Source organism: Chelonoidis abingdonii, chromosome 24 (genome assembly GCF_003597395.2).
Source record: "Chelonoidis abingdonii isolate Lonesome George chromosome 24, CheloAbing_2.0, whole genome shotgun sequence".
NCBI lineage: Eukaryota > Metazoa > Chordata > Testudines > Testudinidae > Chelonoidis > Chelonoidis abingdonii.
The window spans coordinates 22,432,206-22,451,324 of record NC_133792.1 but is presented as its reverse complement, the minus strand read 5'-3'; the positions used below and the strand labels follow the sequence as shown (position 1 = coordinate 22,451,324).

General features: G+C 53.3%; 1 protein-coding gene across 1 annotated transcript in view; it reads right to left on the bottom strand.

Moving 5' to 3' along the window:
• The window catches only part of PTGS1 (prostaglandin-endoperoxide synthase 1), a 45,540-nt gene extending 30,333 nt beyond the window's left edge, over nt 1-15,207 (bottom strand). The window contains exons 1-2 of the mRNA XM_032767624.2: nt 15,130-15,207; nt 14,975-15,043 (exon numbers count right to left, since the gene is read on the bottom strand). Coding sequence (XP_032623515.1) covers nt 14,975-15,043; nt 15,130-15,136 — 76 coding nt within the window. The 5' untranslated portion in view covers nt 15,137-15,207. The remainder of the gene's footprint in view (nt 1-14,974; nt 15,044-15,129) is intronic.
• Between the last annotated feature and the right edge of the window lie 3,912 nt (nt 15,208-19,119).

The following is a 19,119-nucleotide window of genomic DNA, read 5'->3' as shown; positions in this document are numbered from 1 at the left end:
CCGTGGTGGCTCTGACCTTTTCCAATCGGTGGTACCTCATCCTTGCTGTGTTAGTCTCAGACTGAGCCTCGAAAGTCATCTGTTGACCGCGTACCTCTTTGTACCTAAGCAGGTGTAGGTCATTCCCCACTTCCCTACACGCTACTCGAGCGCATTCGACACAGAGTCTCTCTGTGTCTCATCATTCTCCCAGTCAATAGCTAGTGCATAAAGATCCCCGCCAGAGCATGCGGGCTGCGGTTGTCATAGCTTCACACATAGTGAGCAACTTCTGAAATTGACCTAATTTAAGGCTATGTCCTGTATCAACACCTTTTGGATGGTCCTAGATCTGTAATTTTATTTGCTCTCTTCTGAGAAGTGTACGCTCGTCAGTAGCACGTAAAAAACCCCATGACCCTACACGGTATAGCCGAGCCAACCTTCCCTATTTCTGTTGCAACATAGGCCGCTTGGACGGAAACAAGCTCCCTGCTGAGCGCTAGGTCTCGCCTGGAAGAACAAGCCATTGGAGAAAAAAGAACATCTCTCTCAAGTAACCAGGAGAACAGAAGAGTCTGGGGAAACGGACAACCTATTCACTCATGAGTGCCAAAGGCACGGGAATACAGAGAGAAAACTTCCACATCTTGCCAGGGGCAGGTTCAGTGCACAGTTCTGATCCAGTATGTGATGGGTAAAGCATTTCAGGCCATGTTCTGCTCTCGTCCTGCTCTCGAGTGTAAATCTGGAGTCCTTTGAAGTTACACCAAGAACAGAGTCTGGGCATGGGCCTCCCCGTTCAAGCCAGCCAGCAAGGAGAGCACGTCAGTGAGCTGCGTAGCTGTGGGATTTTGATGCAACCGCTCTTCCAACCAGGTCAAACAGGTGGTTCTGCAGCATGCTCTGATGGTACCAGTGGCTGGCTTGGGCTTATGTCCATGGGTGGCTTGTTGAGTTGCCTGGGCTGGGAATTCTCACAGAGGGCTGAATTATGAGGAGGCAGAGAGAGCAGCACATGCTAGTGGAGGGGGGGAGGTTGGGGTGGAGTCTCACATACAGATGTTTCCAGCAAGCAGAGAGGATCTGTTGCAGGATTCCGTGCTGCCACCTCCGTCCTATTCCTGAGATTCTCCAACACTGGGGTCTGCTCTCACTTGTGCCCCAAGTTATTCCCTGTCTGTAAGCCTGTGTTTTAGAACTTCCTCTCTCCACCCGCGATAGCCTCTTCCAAACTGCATTACTGAGCTGTATAAGCTCTTCGGTGAGGTAGCTGGGTGGACACAGTGGCACCAGTCAAAATTTCCTCAGGGATAATATCCCCTGAGAGCTGGCCTACCCAAGATGAGAGTGAGTCAGGGAGTGCAGCATGTAGGGCCGGAGGTTGCTCAATGGACATTCCTGTTTGGTACAATGCTTGACGGTAGATAGAGACCCAAGCCAGAGAGAGTTATAATTAGCATGGTTCAGGGACTTCCTGGACGCATGTTAAGGAGCTGGTGTGTCATGCCCTTTTGTGTATACACTTCCAGTGTGCACAGCGAGCCTTTGGTTTTCATAGCCGCTAAACTCAATGAGATTCCAGGTCTCCCAACTGTTCGACAGATGTTGTACTGTGTTTCTTTGATGCTGTGAAACTAGGGACGCTTTGGGGGTTTGGGGCTTGAGCTGCAATTTATGTTTTAAAAATAAGGATGAAAGGTTTGAATTAAATTGGAACCAGCGTGGGACATCCGAACCCACAGAGAAACAATGGAACAGGCAGTGGCTCAGCCCAAGGGCTCTTTGAACATAAGGTGCTCGCAGTAACAGGACCAGCCTGTCCCAGCTGCGTGATGTCAGCCAACACTCAGTGAGGGACTGGCATGGTCCCTGAGAAACATCGTTGAGCACCAGATTTGTGAGGACAGAAACCTGAAGGGGAGATTCCCTTCCTTCTGTGCCAGAGATTGAGCCTTTAGTCTCATTCCAGCAAGCAGGAGTGAGAGGAATCATAGAATCTCAGGGTTAGAACGGACCTCGGGAGGTCATCTGGTCCAGCCCTTCTCAAAGCAGGACAATCCCCAGAACAGACTTTTTGCCCCAGATCCCTAAATAGCCCCCTCAAGGATGGAGCTCACAGCCCTGGGTTTAAGGCCAGTGCTCAAACCACTGGCTGTCCTGAGAGTGGAGAGGGAGGAGTCCATGGAGGCTTTGCAAGTGCTCAGGAGCAGAGTGTCAGTCAGCGCCTGGCCAGCCACGTCCTGCTGGGATGAGTGTTGGCTGGCGCGAATGGGCTCAGGACCCACATACCCACATGCTGCTCGCTGGGGGCAGCTTGCCATTCACTGAACACAGCCGAACGGGCCAGCCCGCAGACCTGCGGGGATGGGTGCAGGAGGCCGAGCCTGGCTAGACAGAATTGCCCCAAAATGTGTCGTTTGAGGACTGGCTGAATTATCCCCAAATCGCCGATCCAGAGCACAGAACAGCGGGGCTTGTCTCCCTCCCACAGCACAAAGCTGACACCCCCAGGGCCTGATCGACAAGACCAGTGGAGTCAATCGCTTTCTGTCCAGTGACTCATGAGCGTTGGACCCGGCCCTTATGGCTCCCCCCTGCTCTCTGCAGGTACCGCGACTCTCAGCTGGCTGTTGCCCCAGGCGCCTCCCGCCATACGCACAAGGCATCTCTCTCAGTTATTTGTGCTTTCAGGCCTGGCTGGGGGGTTGGAGCCTGCATGCTGCTTCCACTCGGGCTAACAAACAGCCACTTTTCTCTGATGATGCAGCTAAGCCACTGAAGTGCTGGTCGACCTCCACACCTCCACGTTCAATCTCTGCATGTGCCCAGGACGACGGGTTCCCCCTGGTTCCCTGGAAAAGGACCATGGAGTGGCTCAGCTCACTGCAGCCCAAAGGACCATGGGATATGCCCTCACAAGTCCTAGTGACACTCCTGAGTGAGGGCAGATGTGACGAACTGGGACTGTTCTAATGTTTGCTCTGAATACGTGTTGGTGCCTCATGTTCCCCTAGGCAGTTCTTAAGTATCTGGCAGAGCAAAGGCCAGTGCACCTAATGCCTGCACTCTGTCTCCTAGACACTGATGGCCTGGGCGCCCTCCTCTGCAAGTTGCCAACTGCAGGTGTTGGAGACAAAGGGATCAGGTGACCTCCTGGCCCCCGGAAAGGGCTGAGCAGAGAGGAGGGCTGGAGGGGTTGGAGTGTCTGGAGCTACCTGGGACAAAGAGTGAAGTGCAGACCTGGGGGTCTGGCTCACTGCCCCCAGAATGGACCCGGCCGAGGGGTCTGGTTCGCTGTATCTACGCTCTGTTTTAGACCCTGTTCCTGTCATCGAATTAAACTGTTTTGCTGGCTAAGAGTTCGTCTGACTGCAAAGTGGGGGTGCGACCTGTGGCTTCCCCAGGACCCCGCCTGGGTGGGCTCGCTGTGGGAAGCACACGGAGGGGCAGAGGATGCTGAATGCTCCAAGGAGAGACCCAGGAGGTGAAGCCGTGTAAGCTTCTTGCCCTAAACAAGTCTGCTCCGAGGGAGAGGAGGCTCCCCAGAGTCCTGCCTGGCTTTGTGGGGAGCAGTTCCAGAGCATCGCCCGGGGACTCCGTGACAGGGCAGCAGCAGTGAGGATGCAGTAACTCGGGGAGAACTTTGCAGTGTCACAGTTCGCACCCACGCTCAGACCCCACGGCCGACCGCCCAAGTTAATTGCAGTGAAGACGCATGCTCTGAGCTCTCCTGTCCTCCTCTCTCCAGACTGACGGACACCAGGAGGAATGTGACGGGACAGCACCACTACCGCCCCCTGTGCTCCAGTGTCACGTCTAGCCAGCATGAAGATACCTCTGGACAAATGGTTTCCGGCCAGCAGCAAGTTCTGTGCCTGGATGGCAGGGCAGTCACACACCTAAGAGCAGAGAGCAGCACTGCCTGTTCTGGTGGGCTGCACTCCATGAGGGAAGCCTTCGTAAATATTAGCCTTACAGGCAGGTCCTGCAGAAACCATACATGACAGAGGAATGTGGAGCCTCTTCTCAGGATCGCTTACGGTCGCTGTAAAAATAGACAGCCCAGGAGCCCGCCATGGCCATGGACATGAAGACCAGGACACGAAAAGGCAGGCAGGCCTGGGGCTGTCCAGCCCGTCAGCTCCTAACTGGAGCAGCAGCTGTTCACAGCCAGAGGACCGGTCTGTGGCGAGGCAGAGGCCCAAAGGGCAGCCCCTCCCCACTGGCACTAAGCACATCGCAGGGCAATGAATTAAAGGAGCCAAGCACGAGAACTCTGCGCGCTGCTGATGGGTGGGCAGGACCACGAGCTCAGACGATGTATGTTTTCCAGCAGTACTGTCACAGCAGGCACCGTCCTTCCTGACCCCGTTTAGTGATCACCTCTCATCACCTAGAGGATAAGAACTGAAATCCCAACTCATGGAATGCCAGTTGCTGTTATTTATCAGACTGTTTTGTGTACCCCAGGGAAGGTATTTGCTTCAATAATATCCGGCAGCAGCAAATGCCACAGTTACTCATATGTTGCCTTAACCATTATTCTGCTGGGTAGAGCTCGCGCTGGGTCGGTCTGGGCTGGTAGCACTCTCACCTCTTTGCCAAAAGGCCTGAGTGTCCGTCCCACACCAATGCTGGGCCTGGTGCCCCGTGCTTGACAGTACCGTGGTGTAGGGTTAGGTTGTGTTGCACTGTTGGAGGTGCTACCCAGCAGCCCTTCAGATGTGGCCCTGAGGAAGAATTTGATTTGCCTGCCTACCTCCCACAGAGCAGACATGACATGATGCCGCTCCCTGGCCTGCTCGTTGCCTTCCTTCAAAGACCCCTTGAAGCCAGACAGCACAATAAGCAGGAGGGACGAATTATTTAACCATGAAGAAGTGGAAACAATGATGAGTAATGCCCAGAAACATGCACATATCATCGTTGCGATCTCAGCAGAGCTGTAACAAGATCCTCCTATTCCCAGTTGCCTAGGTGAGAGCTGCAGGCCCTAACAATGGAGCTGGGACCGACTTGTAGCTCTGGACTTCAGAACCCCTGAGCATTGCAGAGGAAGGTGAGGAAATTGAACAGGAATGAAATTCTTGGCAAGAAAGTGGCTCAGACACATCACTCTCACTGAATGACCCCCCCCTTTAATCTTGAGGCATCTGAATAAACTGTTGGGACAGACCAGGAGTCCTTGTGGCACCTTAGAGACTAACAAATTTATTTGAGCATAAGCTTTCGTGGGCTACAGCCCACTTCATCAGATGCATGCAGTGGAAAAGACAGTAGAAAGTACACACACACACACACACCATGAAACAATGGGACAGAGTAAATACAGGTCAGCAGAGGGCATGATGTGCATTTTGGGTGCATGGAGGTTCCCATGTTTTGGAAGCAGTTGGCTTCTTATCTGGCCAATGACTCCCTTTCTCCTCCTCTGTAGACCAGCTGCAGTTTCTGGCTCATTGTTCCCATGCAGCACAAATGAACAAATCCCACTGATCCACAGGGAGCAGATCCTGCCTGCAGAACTGCCCCGATGCACCCCCCTGACGCTGATGAACCTGCCATTCCCCACATACCAGCTGTGTGGTGCCAGGATTATTCAATATTATTTACAGACGAATAAACAATCCCGTGGCTTTACTGGGCAAATGCTTCCCTCAGTATCAAACATGCTGCAGATCAGCTCTTGCTATTCCTTGCGCTGTCTCTGAGAGGAGTTTGGCTTTTCCCTGGAGTGGCAGAGATGGGGAATTTCCCACCTTCTCTGCTCAGTTCACACTTCAGAGACGAGCCAAAGTCCTTTTTCAGTATCTCACCTCCCAGCACCCCTCATCTCCACCTTCACTCATCTACCCAGCTCCCTGGGCTCAGCTCCAGCTTCTCCTCTCTCCCTGCGGTTTGTCTCCTTCCACTGTTCCTTCCTTGGTAGCTTCTCCCTCAGGCCATCACCCTGCATGTCTCCTAGTCCGTGTTCACCACGTACATCTCACTCTCCAGGCTCCTAGGCCACCCCCACACTGGCGCTTGCACTGGGGCCAGCACTGAGGGAGTTTTCCAGCCGAAGCTGAGGGCAGAGACACATGCAGACCCTCAGATACCCTGCTGCAGTCGGAGCCAGCGCACTCCCTTGCGGACCCTGTCCTCCAAGCCCCACTACTTCCTGCCTGGTTGGCTCCACTCCCCACCTCTGAGTGCACTTGTTGCCTCCCTGAATGTCCGCACCGCAGCCCTCTCCTGCCCAAGATGTGCTCCTGGGTGCTCTCTTCCTGGCGGAGTGACACACCCAGCCATCCCGAAAAGCTCCCGCCTGCCTGCTGTACGTTTTAACAGACCCACTAGTGCTTAGTCCCAGCAAGGGGTTGTCAGGAAGCTAGCGGCAGGAGGTTCCTGCCTCCCAGCACATCCAGCCCATGCCCCATTTACCCAGCATCGCACACCCTGCAGCAGCCACTGCAGATTCAGACCCTAGCCCACTCCCCTCCTCCCGGCCCCTCCTCAGACCTTGCTAGTGCTTGTGAGAGATGCTGGTGGTCAGCGCCACAACCAGCTGGCCTGTGTTCACGGGGCAGGGTCCCCTCCGTGTGCCCCATCCTCTGAATGGAGAGAGCCCCTGCAGGAGGCCCCTTTCAGCCCCTGGCCTGTCTGCTGAGATGGCCTGTTGGTGGTTTGTGACATGGGTGTTGGGTGCCTGACTGTCCGGAGGGAAAATGAAGAGACTCTTCCCCCGCCCCCAGGTCACCCCACCCCCGATCCACAGAGGCCACCAAACAACAGGGGGGTGGGTTGGTGCAGTAGCCCGGAGGTGGAAAGCTGCTTAGTGTGCCACTAGTCCTGTCCTCCTTCCTCTGCAGTCTCACAGCACGAGTCCCTCTGCAAGCTCCCTGGCTGCAGACAGGGGCAGTGAGGCAGGAAGAAGAAATTACTCAAATGCATCTCAACTATTTTAAAACTTTCTTCTACCAACTTTTAGGAAGTAAAAAGCCCTGGCCAAGCGGCCTGCACTCACTGCACTGCGCTTTCCCACGGGCTTTGAGGAAGTCTCTCTAGGGGACTGGGTGTGAGGCTGGGATCCCGTTGTCTTCCTGCCTTGCAGGTTTGCAGAAGTTGCACTGAGCTACTTCCAGGGAGGACAGAAATGTGACAGGTTACGGCACTGCCCACCCCAGCGTGGGCTCTCATGGAGAGGGATTAGAACATAGGAACGGCCCTACTGGGCCAGACCAAAGATCCATCTAGCCCAGTATCCTGTCTTCCGACACTGGCCAGTGCTAGGTGCCCCAGAGAGAGTGAACAGAACAGGGAATGATCAAGTGATCCATCCCCCATTGCCCATTCTCAGCTTCTGGCAAACAGAAGCTAAGGACACCATCCCTGCTCATCCTAGCTAATAGCCATTGATGGACCTATCCTCCATGAACTGATCGAGTTATTTTTTGAACCATGTTATAGTCTTGGCCTTCATAACATCCTCTGGCAAGGAGTTCCACAGGTTAACTGCACGTTGTGTGAAGAAACACTGCAGGTTTGGCTGATTGCGGCTCCCACTGGCTGCGGTTCACCGCTCCTGGCCAATGGGGGCTGCAGGAAGTGGGACAGGTTGAGGGATGTGCTGGGCGCAGCTTCCCACGGCCCCAATTGGTCAGGAGCGGTGAACCGTGGCCAGTGGGAGCCACAATCTGCCCAACCTGTGGAATCAGCAGGTAAACAAACCGGCCCAGCCCGCCAGGGTACTTACCCTGGCAAGCCGTGTGCCAAAGGTTGCCGACCTCTGATTTATGGCTATGTTGAATAGGACCGGTCCCAAAACAGACCCCTGGGGGACACCACTATTTACCTCTCTCCATTCTGAAAACTGACCATTTATACCTACCTTTTGTTTCCTATCTTTTAACCCCAGTTACCAATCCATGAGAGCATCTTCCCTCTTATCCCACGACTGCTTAAGAGCCTTTGGAGAGGGACCTTGTCAAAGGCTTTCTGAAAATCTAAATACACTGTATCCCCTGCTGTAACTCCACAGAAATGGGCAGGGCGAGTGTCTTTTTCACCCATTATTCCCCCCTCCAGCCCCACCTCCACAACTCTAATGTCTGATCTGCCATGCCCTGGCTGCACCAAACCCTGGGCCAATACACAGCTCCTGCGGCCCCTTAGAGCATTATTAACACACCTCAGTCCTGTCCAAGATCATCTCATACAGCCCTGCCAATGCACCTCTAGTCAGTGGCTGAGTGTGCCCCAGCATGAGGTTCAATGCAGGGATTCTCCCTTCCACCTGCTGTGAATTTGGCTCTTGGGCTCTGTTGAGCAGAATGTGTCAGTCAGCTGGTGCTAGTCTCGTACCAGCTACAGGATTGAGATGGTCACCAACAGATTCATCATGTCCCTTGTGATGTACCCCAGATTTGAACTGGTCTGTGGAGGAGAAACCTATAGCTCTTGCCCATTGTCTGTGGCCTGCCCTCCTGCAGAAGCCATCCCACCTCTCCACAAGAGCTGGATGTAGCCTGGACTAATTCCTGTTGGATTTCTCCAGCCCAGCCTTTGGGCCTGCGTCAAGGGAAGCTGCTGCATGGCTCTTTGCTCTGCTCTTGTGTGGATGGTAAAGGTCACCCCTCACCCATCTCAGAGCTTGGGAACTGGGCCCATTTTCAACCTCACATACTGCATGACAGCAGCACAAAATAAAAATCGGCCCCTTCCCTCCATTGCCCACTTTGCTACCCCCTCATTTCTGTATGATTGTGATCTTACATATAAAGCAGGCCTTGTAAGGTCTCAGGGGAAAGATTACAATCTGCTGAAAGTTATTTCTCTATCCAGATACGTGTCTCATTAATGCATATGACGTTATGAGAATTGTGTTGTATGGTGATCACTAAAACATGCTGTAAATTGGGGAATCAGCCAGATATTAGCTCCCCAGAGGCAACAGCAAGGAAAGTAGCCAACACTCAGCAGGGTATCAGTCAACCCATCAACAACCATTCTCCAGCAAGGGAGCTATGATGCAATGACTCACCTGCATGAGGCCCTACCAGGGGAATTGCTCAACCTTGCCTGGAGACTCAGCAATGCCCCCAGACATGCCTGCACTTGTGTTTTCCAAGCACAGGGACGAAGGTGTAAAACATTCACAGTGGCCATGTGCTTGGCCCTTTCTCCTTCACCCACCTACCCTGCAAGCAACAAGGACACTCTGAAGACTCCAAATGAGTGGACTCACCCAGATTTCAAGGGTGAAATCTGTATATTAAGGACTGCAATATCCAGTGGGGTGAGAAAATCTGCTTAGTCTGGTTGTTGCCCAGTCTAATCAGGTTGAGAGTTTAGACTGCGTGCTTAGGTTTTATTTCTTTTGGTAACCAACTCTGACTTTTTGCCAATCACTTAATATGATTTAAAATCTATTTTTGTACTCAATAAATTTGTTTTACTATTTATCTTTACCAGTGAGTTTGTATGAAGTGTGGGGCAAATCTGCTCAGGTTTTGCAAAGGCTGGTGTATAGATGAAGTGGTGAACCAATTAATAAATCTGCACAGCCCATCTTGAGCAGTGCAAGACTGTATATTCCTGAGGTGCGGTGCTGGGAGCTGCGGGGATTTGGCTCTGGTGCGTTTCTCTGTGTGATTCATGAGTGGCTCTGGGAGCATTCATGCAATCTAGCTGGGTGTGGGGCTCCACATGCTGTTGGGCTGAGTGATCACAGCGCCTGGAGGGGTTTGCTGCTGGTCACTTGCAAGGCGTTGTGAGAGACAGCCAAGCCTAGAGAGAGTTCGGGGGGACACAGCAGTCTCACAGTTCCAGGCTGCACCTCAGGGATCCCATCACAGACAGACCCTGTCACAGTTTGCCCATTCTTGAGCAGTCACAGCAGGGCAGCAGCAACGTAAGCTTTCGTCCCTGATGCACATCACACCCCTGCCTCGCAGGGATCACCTTGAGGGAAGTACCATCTCCATGGCCCATGCATTCCCTGGCTTCTCCAGCAAAGCCCCCAACAAATTCCACATGGGCAAACAGCCTCATGGCCTGGTGTCTCCTCTCCTAAAGGCCCATGTGAACCCAAGACCTGGATCCCTTTGAGTGAGCCAGTCCCTGGCTATCTTTCCTCTTTCTAGCGCACACAGTGCCAGGACATATTCCGCTATATATATATAATACCCCTGCCCCCGCCCCCCAGCTACGCTACTGACTGCAGGGGTTATTGTTTGTCACAAGGGGGAACACACCTCCCACTAGAGAGCAGGCCCCCCTCTCCCCCTCTAGCACATGCAGACAGAACCAGGCTGTTGTCCTAAGCTAAGAGCTCAGGGAAGTGCTCAGTGATGGCTGGAAAGGAAATCAGCCCTGCAATGGGGCTAAGGAAGCAAATTCTTCTTTGGCTTTGGGCAAACCCAGTTTGCTACAACATGCTCCTGCCCCAAACCTTCTCTTCAAGTGAATCCCCCGGTGCAGCAGGCTCTGGCCAGCTTACTTCACTCTTTGTGTCCCCCACCCCCGCCACACTAGCACTTTCTTTCTCTGGCTGGAACAGAAGACAGCAATATTGAAATACTATAAGAGTGAGCGAGTGAGAGCACCTGTCCTGGGGACAAGGAGAGCCCCTGACACAGGAGGTTTGCCGGTTTCGGACAGGTGTCTGGGTCATAGCTACATTAGGAACGCTTTGCTGGCACTGGCGTCCCGGGATACCATACCGACAAAGCACACTTAATGTGGACACAACTATACCACAAAGCGGTTCTCTGTTCCGCTATAGTAAAACCACCCCTCGCATGTGAAACGTGCTCTCTGTAAGAGCGTAGCTTTACCGGTGTAACTGTGTCAGCACTAGGGACTTCCTGTGGCAGCCATGGATCTCTCTCTCACTCACTCACACACACCCCCACACCCCTACCTGTGCCTGTGGACACTAGGGTGATGGTAGATGGGCAGGACTTCCCAGACCACCTCCTCTCTCGAGCTGTTGCTGTCCCCGCTTATAACCACACTAGATGGAAGAAGGGAGAAGCACCAGGGTCTCCCTGTACTCCCCCTGGGGCCTGGCTATTGCCAAACTATTTCACCTTGGAGGCACTTGGCTACAGTGATACAAAGCCCTTTAACAGAGAAATGAGCTTGAGCCACAGAGTTCAGCAGATACAAACTGGGAACTGAACTCCTGCATAGCTGAGGGGTGGATAGGTCTGGCAGGTCAGGTTAGGGCCCCGGCTGGGGAACAAAACAGGGTTTGTTTGTATGGAACACACCTGAACCCATAAGGTCATTGTAGGAAAGGAAAATAATCTAAAGAACTTGGGTTCTCTGAGTGTTTTTTCCCTTGTACCTTTTTAAATTTAAGCCCGTGGGTTTGATAAACGCCATTGTTTTCCAGCAGAAAATCAGTACAGTTCTGAAACGTTCCAGGGCCTAAGCATTCTGGAAGGGTGGTTTTGTTTGAAGAAGGATGGAAAATTACCCCCTTAAAGACGTGCTTGAATTGATTGTTCCCACTGAGGACCCAGAGGAAATTCCATTCTGAGATTCGCTCCAGGCCCACGCGGCTGGTTAAAGCCGGACTCCCCGGTCGATTCTGAAACAGCTCGACCAGCGCTTCCTGCTGCCCATGCCACCTCTGGCCTTTCAGAAGGGTCAGGCCATGGCACTGGGGGGGGTGGAGCTGGTGCCGCCACGGTGGGAAGTGGCTGCCTTTGTCTGAGATGGGCCGTTACAAAGCAGAACAGCACAGAGACTATAGTAAGGAAACAGCCTGAGGCAGCACAGCTGATATCTGGAGCTGGAAGCAGGCAGCAGCCCATATTACAAGCTGGCTTCCTCGCCAGCAGGACTAGCACTTCGCTCTAAAGACGCAGAGTCAGTCTGCGCTGGTGTCAGCACTAGACTAAAAGCTCTGACCTCAGTCATACAGGGCTGAGGCCAGGACTCTCTTCATTTCAATGGCAGCTTGGGCTGAATGAAAACCACGTCAAAGCTCAGTGAGGACCTTGGCCTGTGGCCCTTTGGGTTATTTTTCTTTTGTGTGTTTTGGTCCCTTACCCTCATTTCCCTCTGAACTTAGCTGCCTGATGCCCCTGCTCCTGTCCCCTTTGGGACGTTACAGCTCAGCCTCTCAGCTGGGGTGAAGGCTGGATATTGCCCGTCTGGTGCGGAAGGGTGGCTGGACAGCCATATTTGCATGTGGCTGGGAAAGCCGCAGTATTTGCCAGAGGGCTGCAAGGCAGCCTCGGAGCACAGTGCGCAGTGGCCAGGTCTGGCAGGAGCAGACGTGAGAAAAGCCTTCGGAGAGGGAGCTAGGACACGTTGTTGTCCAGTGAAAGCCCCTTCTGGCAGCAGGTCCCCACACAAGCGCCCCTCATCTTCCAGACTCAGCACGCCAGGGGCAGGAAGAATTTTCATAGGGGAAATTTGTTTGATGAAGCTGTTTTAATCTAGGGCCCTGGGCCATATCCTGGTGCCACTGAAGCCAATGGGTGTTTTAGCACTGACTGCAGTGGGACCAGGATTTTGCCCAGTGCCTCCAGCTTGATGCCATATGCTGGCACCTGAACGCTCTCTCCTTTATTGTATTTCCATCTGCCAATGGGCTATGTGGGCACAAAGCCACTGGCCCAGCTTTTACAGCGGTGATGGTGGCTCCTGTGGCCAGCTCAATCTAGCTGCTTGGCATCACAAGTGGGTAAAGCTATGGATGGCATTTTACTCTGAGGGGTTGTCTATATGAACAGTTGGTGCGCAGCAAGCTGGGGTGTCCATCTCCTCCACCCCAGCCTGCCGCCTGCCAAGGGTCCAGGCAGATCCTGCTGCCGAGCACTGAAAGGTCCATAGCGAGCTTGGCTCTCCCCTGCTCTGAAAGAAGAGGAGATGAAAGCACGCTGCGGATGTGAGGTACGTGGCAGAGGGACCACAAGGACAGTGGGTGTGTGGCAGACTAGTGTGAGGTAGGGTTACTAACTGTTGGCACAGAGAAGCTCTTACGGATCTATCAGGAAGGACCAGCTCGTGCCATTCTTGCACGCCACGCTGCCCATGCTCAGGAACCTCACTGGCAATGGTACCCAGCAGGATGAATGCAGTGGGCAGCGTGTGAGCCAAGTTCAGGATGCCCTTCTCCATAACTCATCTGAGCCAGCCCCAGCACCCGGAAGTGAGTGATGGGAGAGTCCTGGGGTCCCCTGAACTGGCTGAGCCCCTTCCCCATCAGGCGTGGGGGGCTGCTCAGAACGAGGTGCCCCCCAGCATGGCACTCCATCACATGAGGCTGTATCATTCCCGGGGTGGTTTCTGGGGAAGGCATGGCCACAGATGGTCCAGCAAGTTCTGTAATGGGGCCCCTGATCACCCCCAGCTTTAATAAGGCGATGCTGCCCCGTCCCTGACTGGAACATGGCAAGCTGCGATACTAGGTTCTGCAGCCTCAGGATGGCACAGGCTACAGTTTGGTTTAGTTTATGCCCATTAGATGCAGCCTCTGAGTAGCTACTGTACATACAGACGCTGCTGCCCTGACCGCCCCACGGAGCCCGTTTGGCAGATACACATCCCTGCTTTCCTTGCTTTCCCTCCCTCTCCTCGGGATGGCCCTGCCTTCTCTTAGTTATTTTTCCTATTGAATTTGCCTTGCTGATTCCAGGACCTTGTGGGAAACACTGCCAGGAGCTGCCGAGAAGGAAGCCCTAATCCAGCCAGAGCCGCGCAGGTCTCCAAGGGGAGTTTAGAGGGAATGTGAGACCGGGCTGGACACCCAACTCTCACCTCGCGACAAGGAGCACAGCTGTGCCACTTTCGAGTGAAACATGGGGGCGACGCTCTCCCCTGGACACATCTGTCCTGGAGCAGAGGGAGCCCAGTGCTGGAGGGATTGCAAAGCAGCCTGGACAAAGCACGCAGGAGCACACTGAAGGGAAAACATCAACACTGGGTCAGGCTGAGGCAAAGGGAACGCAGGATGGACGTGGCTGCTGCCACCTCTTCCCTCCGTGATTCTAGCACCTGGGCTCCCTCCCCCGCGTGGACAGTTGCTTACAGGATGAGCCCCCAAGGAGCTATTTCTTCTGGCTCCCTTTACTTAGGGCAAAGGAGAGATTTCCCCCAGGGCATGGCTGACCAATGAGTCCCCGAAACCCACATGCATGGGTGGATTAACAGAAAAATGCTGCCAAAACTGACAAGAAGGAACACAGACAAACCTGGAGTGATGTTCTGGCTTCTGCTATGCTCCCCCCACCCTCCCACAGTCCCTTTGGAGTCTGTGCCCCATGCCTGTGTCCTTTCTGCCCCTCCGGAATCCGTCCCCCACATCTGTGTCCTTCCTGCCCCTCCGGGGTCTGTGCCCCATGCCCATGTCCTTCCTGCCTCTCCGGGGTCTGTGCCCCATGCCAATGTCCTTCCTGCCTCTCCGGGGTCTGTGCCCCATGCCTGTGTCCTTCCTGCCACTACGGGGTCAGTGCCCCAAACCTGTGTCCTTCATGCCCCTCCAGGGTCCAGTGCCCCACACCTGTGTCCTTCCTGCCCCTTTGGGGTCCGTGCCCCACACCTGTGTCCTTCCTGCCCCTCCGGGGTCCGTGCCCCACGCCTGTGTCCTTCCTGCCCCTCCGGGGTCCGTGCCCCACGCCTGTGTCCTTCATGCCCCTCCAGGGTCCAATGCCCCATGCCTGTGTCCTTTCTGCCCCTCTGGGTCTGGTGCCCTCTGTAGCTTGCAGTAGGGCCCACACCAGGTCTGCAGACATGATGGTACAATACTGCAGTGCTGTTTATTAGGGCCCTCACTTCATACTAATCCCCTCCCCAGCAACAGAGGCAGGAGCCCCTCCAAGTGCAGCCTTTTGCACTGCCAGATGCGCCTCAGAAAACACTGACACCTGCAGAGCGAGCATCCTTCTCTCGTGCCTGGGGAGCCACGAAGCATTGGGGTGTCCCGGGGCAGGGAGGGACGATCTGGTCCCAGCAGAGCCAGGGCTGGATTCCTGTGCTATGCAGGGTACAGTACCTGTGCTGGAGCTTGCCCGGCTCGTGCACACACTCAGCAGTATCACCAGTGCGAAGGAGAGACACCGCCCTGAAATGCAGAGAGGACAAGCCTGGGTAGGGGATGCCTGGAAGAGAGAGGGGTGGGCGATCCACGCCAGAGTGCCCACTACTTACGGGTCATGGTGAGAGAGTCTCTCCTGGCAAGTTTCAGCAGCCCTTTCCCGGCTGCCTCTGGCGTCTATCCTTGCTCAGCAGCAGTGCTCTGCCGCCTCCTCTGCCCACTCCCACTTCTTCTTCCCCTCTTGCTCCTCCCCCAGCCCCAGCTCACTGCTTGGAGAGTTTCCTTCACAGCTGGGGCCAGGTGCCTGCTGGACCCTTCATGGCTTGGGGCTGGCATTGTTGGGGCTATCACTAAGCCAGCAACAGCCCTAGTGTAGACGCAGTGAGACCAGCTTTGGCTGCAGCAGTGAGGGAACCAGTATAAGTGATATTAGCAAAAGTCATCAGGTACACAGAGGGGTTTGCCAGGCTGTCTACACCAGCAAATGCTTTCTAGTGCAAACTAGGCTTCTGTCCTCTCTCTCCAGCTCTGCCATCCCCCTTTCCTTCCCTCCCGCTCCCTCCTTGCCTGCTTTCCTAAGGCATCCTGTCCATTAGAGACCCTTCCAGCCTGCCCCACTCGGGTTTAACCCGTCCCTCCCCAGCCCACTCTCTGTGGCCTTTACGACACTGCTGTGTGTATGTGTTTCCTCCAGCTCCAAGCCCATGATATCTTTCAAACCTAGGAGCCTGGCTACCTCCACCTGTTTGTAAGAAGCTCAGGGTCAAGAGTGCTCTTGTGCTGTGCAGAACGGGTCTCTATCGCTCTCCTAAAACTCTTCCAAGACTTGGCATGCAAGTCCCAGATTCCCTGTATTTTCCACAGACACAGAGCATCTCCTAGCAAGAGATGCCTGTGGGTCAGCCCGTGTTACAGGCTTTGTCAGAGTTTCCTCCATGAGCTGAAATGTCTATAATTTTACAGGAGGTTTAAATTGAATCAGGCTGGGACTCATCAGCTGCCAGGGGATTTTATAGGGAACAGAGGACAATGTTATGCTAGCACAACGGAAAAGCCCAATCCCCTCCTCTGTTCTGGCCCCCCATCTTCAACTGCAGGCAATACCATATGCTTTAAGAGGGCATCATCTGCTCTGCAGTGTACTGAATGGTGCTGTGATTTGGGGGAAGTTCATTGCTCATTGCAGTTGGTGAGCGGTGTAGGCTGATCAGTGGCTAAACTGTTATAATGCTACTGAGCATAAGCTGCACTCATTCCCACACTGCTCTCTTGCCATAGCGTCAGTGGGCCAGGGTGGCATTCCCTTCAAAGGCCGTGTTTCTTGGATGCTTATAACCTTCTTCACAGCATTCTCTCCGGACTGAAATTTCCCACGCCATGACTCTCAGGCCTATGGTTGAGGGAAATCTTTTGGGCCGCCTTGTAAGTTACACAAATAGGAATAAAATATTGCAGTACATCTGCAGCCACCTTGGGGGTGTCACTGTTGTCACTATGCTGCATGCTGCGGCTGTGCAGAACTTCTCAGTGATGGCAGGCCTAGAACATAGATACTCCTGCTCCCCAGGCTGTTCATTAGCCGTATAGGGCCCATGACACATAATTAGGCTGTTCTGATTCCACCCAGTAGAGAGCAGTCTCTCTTCTGTCTCACACACACACGCTTTACTTACAGCGCTATACCTTGGATTTTGAGGGGTCTTTGCAGAGCAGCACTCACCAGTGCAGTCACTAGTGCTCATCAGTGTATAGTCCTGTGGTGACTGTTTAGACCATGCAAGAGCCCTGGAGGAGCTAGGAAATGATGCACTAACAGCTCTGGTAATAAGTGGTGAAGATCAGGCCTGAAATCCTGGGCCTCAGCCAAGGAGGCCTTGGTCCCAGCATGCCTTCCTTTGAACTGCAGTCATGGTCTGGTGGCTTTTTGCTAAGCCTGCCCAGGCACCTGGGACTGACTCATGAGGAAGGGACTCTCGAGGTGAGGGGCAGGGGCATCTTGAGTCACTTGAAGGCTCCAGAAGGGAGATGTGTTTTGCAGTAAAACCATAAAATGTTGGGCCTGGGGCTTCTCACTGGACACAGACCATCTTGACTTTCCTCTCCACATGCAGATGTGCCTGCACTATACTCCTTGGCCTCTCAGCCCAGCCAAAGCAGTAGGAGGCCAGTGTGTTGAGAGGAAGGGTGGTGCTGTGGTTAGGGTGCTAGCCTGAGACTTGAGAGAGATGGGTTTAATTCCCTGCTCTGCCACAGGCTTCCAGTGTGCCCTTGGGCAAGTCACTTCGCCTCTGTGCGTGTCAGCTCCTTCTCTGTACAAATGGATAGTAGCCCTGCCTTGCCTCACAAGGGCATTGTGACGAGAGAGACTGCGAGGCACTCAGCTACTCCATTGATGGGCGTCATGTTGTTACCTAAGTGAGTTGTAAGCTGGGGCCTGCTGGCTCCTGATGCCTCCAGGCTGGGCTCTGAGAGGAGCAGACCCCCTGGGGATGTCTCAGTGGCTGGTGGCATACACCAGACCTGCTCATTGCTCTGTTGTGAAGCCAGGACTTTATAACAGGCAAGATGGGCCTTGCAAGCTATAGGCAGGGCTGGCCTATGGTGAGAGTGGCCCACCATAGGCTTGGCTGGAGCCTGACCTTTGAGTTGCTGTTTGCATTTTGCTGTGTGCTTTCCCCAGATGGTTCCTGTTAGGTCTCCGCAGAAGTGCACTGTTAAGACTATCTCGTGCTGCACCCTCCCTCTGCTGGGCTTTATCAAGCCTTTGCCTATTCTTCTCATCCTGGCAGGAAGCTCTGGACACGGCTGGATCCATGCAGAGAATTTCCTTTCCTTTATATAACAGGAGCCTCTCAAGTGCTTATTCCTCCTGGGGCTGGCGGCCAAGAAGTCACCTGTCTCTGCTTTGTTGGCACGGGGGTGGTAGCAGTTTCTCTGGGGTCACTCACTGGCCCAGTGTTGCCACTGTTGTGATTTAAAGCCTTTCATTTAAAGCCCCTGGTTCTGGCATCAAGAGATTGTGGGAGAATCTCAACTTTCATTTAAAAAAAAAAAAGTCAATTTCTATCCCTCTGGGTTGCAGGGTAAAGCTTGAAAAGGGGCAGTGACTGTGGCCCTAAGGACTCCAAGAGGAGACGGCCCCAGCAGAACCCCAACGTTATTATTTAATTATGGGCTTTGGGGGCTCACAGACTTGAAATGCATGGGACTGGGGATATTGCAGACATTGTGCTCCAGCATGGGCCCACCATAGAGCTGCCAGCTCTCATGAGTTAGAGTCTTGTGATAATTGGTGTTTTTCTTCAAGCTCCAGCTCCTGGAGTCAGGTGATTTCATGAGAATCTCAGCTTTTGTTTAAAAACTCAGTTAGCTGCTAGCCTTCATGATTGCAGAGACAAACTCAAAAACGTGACTTGAGTGCACCTCAAGGGTGCAAAAGCTAGAAGGGAAGTGAAATGTATCATGACATGGAAACAATCTATTTTTTTAAAAAATTGCATGATTTGATAGCCAACCTCATGCGTTTTGGAGGCTGACTCATGAATTTGAGAAGCTTGAGGTTAGCGATATTGAAAGTGGGTCAGGGGATGTGGGGAGGAGAGAGTTCCACTCAGGGCCCAGTCGTTAGTTAGAATGAGTTTGAATGTGCCATTTTGGAGGCTGACTCATGAATTTGAGAAGCCTGAGGTTAGCGATATTGTAAGTGGGTCAGGGGTTGTGGGGACAGGAGAGCTCCACTCAGAAGTTTCTCCCAGGCCCGTTGTTCGTTAGAATGTTTGAATGTGCTGCCACAGTTGTGCAGGGCACTTTGCGGGGACTCCCTTTACCATATAAGAAATTTGTAGCCCATAGGGCTGCCCTGCTTCCTTGCTTGTATCCTCTCTTATGGGTTTGAATATTTGTTTTATTATTATAGATTTATAGATTTGTAGATTTGTACTAGAGTATTTTTGGCAGTAATGCAAGAAATCTACAGTATCATCTGTATGATGAGCTAAAGCAAGTGACCTTTAACGTAGGTAAGTGAGTTATCTCGCTGATGAGTTAAAGCAAGTCAGACCTTTGGCATTGATAGATGGCCTGTCTAACTTAATGCCTCTATA